Genomic DNA, 6,000 nt, shown 5'->3' with positions numbered 1-6,000 from the left:
TTCATGCCAGACTTCTCGGATGGTTCAGTGGTAAAGAATCCACCTGTCAACATAGAAGACTCAGGAGACATGGGTCAGATCCCTGGGTCAGGAAGATCCCTTGGAGGAGATCCCATTCCAGTATTCTTGCCTGAAAAATCCCATGGACAGAGGAGCCTGGATGGCTACAGGCCAAATGGTTGCAAAGAGTCGGACATAACTGAGCACATACACACTTTGGTATAACAAAGAAAAGCACATACACACTATGTTATAACAAAGAAAAGCTCGGGACTAGATAGCTTCACAGATGCATTCTACCAGACATTTAAAGAATTAACACAAGTTCTCAAAACTCTATCAGAAATTGAAGAAGTGGGAACACTCCCAAATTAATATTTTGAGGCTAGCATTATCCTGATACCAAAGCCAAAGACACTATTAATACAAGAAAAGAATGTTATAGGCCAGTATTCCTGATGAATGTAGACACAAAAATTCCCAACAAAATGTTAGGAAATAATTTGATATCTTGTTAAAAGGGTTATACATCATGACCCAGTGAGATTTACCCTTGATATGTAAGGATGGTTCAACACATCAGGTCAATAATGTGACAGGCCACATAACAGAATGAAGGATAAAAATCAAATGATCATCTCAATGAATGGAGAAAAGAATTTCACAAAAAATAACACCCTTTTGTGATAAAACACTAATAGACAGGAATAGAAGGAAATTGCCTCAACATAAAAAAGGCTATCTATGAGAAGCCCACAGCTAACATTATACTTAACAGGGGAAACTGAAAATGTTTCCTTTAATATGAGGAACAAGGCAAGAATGTCCACTCTTGACACTTCTATTCAACATAGTACTGGAAGTCCCAGCTGGAGCAATTAGGTAAGAAAATGAGATAAAAGGCATTCAAAACAGAAAGAAAGCAGTATAATCATCTCTCTTGTTTATTTGTTCCATTTAACTTTATTCAGGTAGATTTTTCTGATTTACTATGTGATCAAATTATTAGCAACTTCTAAACACATGGTTAATGCTATTTTTTGCACAATACTCTATTTCTTCTAGTGATTTATAACCAAATTATGATATATTAAATGTTAAAATACTATGGTCTGTTTCTGGATTTCTTTTTATTTGAAAATGCATCTGCTATTACTATTTTCTTTCTTTCTTTTTCGTTTTTACTATTATAGCTTACAATGTTAAAGACTTGCACATGCCTCTCCACTTAACAAGCAGCTCAATCCACTCTATAATCCTCTTTTTCTGAATCATCTTGTCTACTATTAATTTCTAAATATATTTGGAACAAGTTTTAATATCTCAAAAAATACAGAGTTTTTTTTAATTGTAATTCCCCTACCAGTTATTCTACCAAGTAACTGCAAAAAACACTAGTGTTTTCACTATACTAGGTTTCTACCATTACATAAACATTCTAATTTAAATATTTTTATAATTCTATTTTCTTTCATACCTCTTACAATGATTGGTTGTAAGTATTGAATATTTAGCAATTAGTACAACAATTGTAAATGGGATCTACGTTTTTATTGTATCTTTTGTTTTATTTATTTTTCAATTTTTTTAATAGGAAAGACACCAATTTTTTCTTCCTCTTTGATGAGCAGTTCATTCCAGGAATCCCTTAACACTGTGTCACTTTCATGAAAGTATCTTCCTGCTTTGTTTTTCTTGACCTTTTTTCCCTAGGACAAATACAAATAAACCAGTAAGCAAACACAAAAACAAAAAGACATGGAAGAAGCCTATATGCCCTACATGTTTATTTTTTAGAATAAGCTAATCTTTTATCCACCAGCTTGGGTGAAAACTGTGACCTCTGCTCTGAGAGTTGGAATGAATCTTGTGAAGAAAAAGACCAAACGCCCAGAGTAAAATTTGGGAAGGCAGCTTCAATAGCTTCTACTTTTACTTTTGGACACCATTGCATTGGTCAAAAGTCTTTGGAAAAGGCAAATGGAACACAGAAAGTCATAGAATCATTTCCCAGTCATCACTTTAAGATCCCAATATTTATTACTCTTCTCTCTTTTTGTAACATTTCATTTCCAGGGAAAGTCAGATGGTCCGAATCTCACAGGCAACACAATAGGACTCTTTCCCCTGAGATATCTGTGGGAGGGGAGGGGCTCTTGTCTTCTCCTTGGTCTCCCTCAGGTCTTCAGTGACCTGGGCAGGTCACAGACCTACAGACACCAACAGTCTCAGAGAGCTTACTGCCCTCACTGGGCTGAGGTCTGCCAGGGTCTGAGGGATGAGAATCCGGTGTTTGGATCATGTTTGTGAAACACCTTCAGGGGTGTGTATGTCACACCAAGGCATCTAATTTTGGCTTCTTCACCTCTAAACCTACTGGTGCATACTGATGTTGGTCTGGGTGATCCAGGGAAGCTTGGGGGAGTCTGAGGTCACTGTGGGGAGGGATGAGACTGTAGCTAAACCAAAGGCACTGATCACCTGGAAATAGCTTAGAGCTTAGCTTGTTTGGGGGACAGTGTCTCAACTCATGTTTTGCCCTCTTCGTCACAGACCCTGAGTGCACAGCTCCCCCAAGGGACGCTTGGAGGGTTTACTCACTCATTTTCCACATCCTGGATGGAGTCGGGCAGAGGCTTATTCTTGGTTTCAGGAAGGAGTGGGATAACAAGACCAGCGAGGATGGGTAAGACTCCGTAGATGATCCAGGGCAGGTGTGGGGAATACACAGTTAGGATCATCAAGAGGGGAGCCAGGGCTGCCCCAGTATTAGCAGCAATTCCCATGATTCCCACAGATGTTACCCTTAGGGTATAAACAATAATACAAGAAAGTCAAGTACAAATCTACAATATAATTTGTGATTTATTATTGTGCTTTGATTATGGTAGATAGCATAGCAGTGGAGAAGGCTGATGACATATGCTTGCTTTTGAAATTTTCTATTAGTCATAAGTGATTTTTTTCAAGTTCCAGTACACTAAGTGCATTAAAACACGGTTTGATCATTAAAAAAGATATCATTACTCATGCCATCTATCCTTTGTGTGGTTCAGAAGACTATATAAGATGATGCATTTAAGGACATCACCCAGTACCCAACAAAGTCTGCTTTAAATAAATTTGCTTATAAATTGCTGGTGTTTTGTAATTATAATTGATTGCCTTGATAACTAACCAATCTTCTTTTCTTCCTTCAACAAATGTCAGTTAATTCAGAAAGGTCTGTTTTGATCCTGAAAGAGTATCCATGAGATTTCAGTATACCTGAGCACAGTAGGAATTAGTTCACTTCCATGGCAAAAATTGCTGGCAAATGTGGCAAAAGAAACTCCTGTTGCTAAAGCTGCCAAAGCCATACGCAGGGCCTGCATTTCTGGAGAGAGAAAGACCAGTGAGGCTCATGAAATCTGAGCTGAAGCAATTGCATTCCTATAATTACAAATGAAAATCTGAATGGAGGTGTTTGCAAGTATACCCTGTAGAGAAGCTGCAGGGGTGGAAAATGTGCAGTGTCTAATAGGCTGAGAAATGTGACTTATCTACTTTTTATGGCTCATGATGAATAAAAGCGTCTGGGTTATTTCCTCAATTCTCCTTGAATGTCTGAGATTTGCAGAAGAGGAAAAGGAATGTGAGACCAGCAGGTGTTCTCTGGCACTAATTCTGTTCTGTGTCTCCTCTACCCTTGAGGTAGAATGTAGAACTCTTGTTGGCAGTTTCTGAGGGATATGATCATTGCTTAAATCCTCATGAGTTTGAAACATTGGTGCATATGCAATAATTACAAGGGACTTATATTGCAGAAGAATATAATAAAAGGGCAGAACTGCTATGTTAATGAACAATTTGAAGAGTAACTAGATTTAGAATAATGTTAAAAAATCAGGAGTAAGGACCTTCACAAGGGAAAGAATGCTAGCCTTCAAGAAACACTGAAGGCTAGGTTTAGTCAGTTTCCACCCAGTTACAGAAAATCTCATAAGAATGTTGCAACATTGGAGTGACATTGATTGTAAGGCAGCAAACTTGCTCTGCTGATGCTGTTCAAGATGAAGAGAGGAGCAAGAGTAAAAAGAGAGCTACCACATGACCCAGCAATCCCACTACTGGGCATATATCCTGAGAAAACCATAATTCTAAAAGCACATCTACTCCAATTTGATTGCAGCACTGTTTATAACAGCTAGGACATAAAAGCAACTAAATGTCCATCAGCAGATGAATGAATGCATAAAGAAGAGGTGGCACATATATATAAGGGAATACTATTCAGCCATAAAAAGGAATGAAATTGGACCCCTTGTAGTGATGTAGCTGATCCTAGAGTCTGTCAGACAGAGTGAAGTTAGTCAGAAAGAGAAAAACAAGTACCGTATATTAATGCATACGTATGGAATCTAGGGTTAACATATATATACTACCATGTGTAAAATAGCTAGCTAGTGAGAAGTTGCTATGTAGCACAGGAAACTCAGCTCAGTGCTCTGTGATGAGGTGTATGGGTGGGATGGGGTGGGTAGGAGGGAGCTCCAAAAGACAGCAGATCTCTGTATACATATAGCTGATTCACTTTCTTCATACAGCAGAAACTAACACAACATTATAAAACAATTATGTTCCAGTAATAATAATGAAAAAAAGATGAGGAGTGGAACCTGCTAATCAAGTATCATGTAAAATATATAACTGCACACTGGGAGTCAGGTGAAGCATGGTGACCATTTGGGTTCCCCTATTTATTACACATGATTGCTGAATTCAGTGAAATTGATTCTAAGAGAGGCCCTTAACTACAGTGACTTGTTCCTAATGGATATTTCTTCTTTGCCTGAAGATAAGAAATTTTTGTTTTCTTGAGGTCAAGACCACACCCCTAAACCAGAGTTGGAGAATATATATACATTCTGGAGACAGAATCATGGAATAGAATGTCATGGTTCACTGCATGAAGCAGGGCACTCAAAGCCGGTGCTCTGGGACAACCCAGAGGGATGGGGTGGAGAGGGAGGTGGGAGGGGGGTTCAGGAATGGGGACACATGTACCCCCGAGGCTGATTCATATCGATGTATGGCAAAAACCATCGCAATACTGTAAAGTAATTAGCCTCCAATTAAGATAAATAAGTTAATTAAAAAAAAGAGAGAGAGCCTGAAGAGAGGAAGTGACAGTATTGTGTCCTTGCATGAGATGCAGTTACAAGGTCTAGACCCTCCAGGTTGCTGTTGTTTAGTCGCTAAGTCGTGTCCAACTCTTTGAGATCTCATGGACAGTAGCTCACCAGGCTCCATGGGGGTCTCCAGGCAAGAATACTGGAGTAGGTTGCTGTTTCCTTCTCCTGGAGATCTTCCCAACTTAGGGATTGAAACCGTGTCTCCTGCATTGCAAGCAGATTCTTTACTTCTGAGCCATCAGGGAAGCTCCTAGACCCTCCATACTTACTATAAAAAGGCAGGACTTCCCCGGCCATCCAGTGATTAAGACTCGCATTTCCACTGCAGGGGGCCTGGGTTGGTTCCCTGGTCAGGGAGCTAAGACCCCTGCATGCTGTACCGCATGGCCAAAAACAAGCAAAGCAAACACCCAAATGAAGTGTGACTGGGCAAAGCCAAGTGATCAAATGCTATCTTAGAGAAACTGTCAGTAATACATGGTATCAGTTTCCGGATACTTCTTGGGCATGATATCACAGCCAACCTCGACAGATCTTTGGCTCTTTTTCTGGCAACTTTATAGCAGAATATGTACTAAAAACACCCGAGGCTTCCTAGGTGGCGCTAGTAGTAAAGAACCCGCCTGTCAATGCAGGAGAGGCAAGAAATGCAAGTTCAAACCCTGAATCAGAAAGATCCCCTAGAGGAGGGCATTGCAATCCACTCCAGTATTCTTGCCTAGACAATCCCATGGACAGAGGATCCTGGTGGGCTACAGTCCATAGGGTCACAAAGAGTCACACAAGACTGAAGTGACTTAGCATGCACATGTACTAAAACTCCAGA

General features: G+C 39.7%; 1 protein-coding gene across 2 annotated transcripts in view; it reads right to left on the bottom strand.

Annotated features, from left to right (window-relative positions):
- Positions 1-938: 938 nt before the first annotated feature.
- Positions 939-6,000, bottom strand: part of LOC122431305 (solute carrier family 22 member 9-like) — a 30,784-nt gene continuing 25,722 nt past the window's right edge. For both annotated transcript variants that reach the window (XM_043452568.1, XM_043452569.1), the window contains exons 8-10: positions 3,268-3,376; positions 2,602-2,805; positions 939-1,709 (exon numbers count right to left, since the gene is read on the bottom strand). In XM_043452568.1, the coding sequence (XP_043308503.1) occupies positions 1,649-1,709; positions 2,602-2,805; positions 3,268-3,376 (374 nt within the window). In that variant the 3' untranslated portion in view covers positions 939-1,648. The remainder of the gene's footprint in view (positions 1,710-2,601; positions 2,806-3,267; positions 3,377-6,000) is intronic.

This window comes from Cervus canadensis, chromosome 29 (genome assembly GCF_019320065.1).
Source record: "Cervus canadensis isolate Bull #8, Minnesota chromosome 29, ASM1932006v1, whole genome shotgun sequence".
In the NCBI taxonomy this organism is placed as follows: Eukaryota; Metazoa; Chordata; class Mammalia; order Artiodactyla; family Cervidae; genus Cervus; species Cervus canadensis.
Note: the sequence above shows the minus strand (reverse complement) of the source record. Positions and strands in the feature narration are given on the sequence as shown.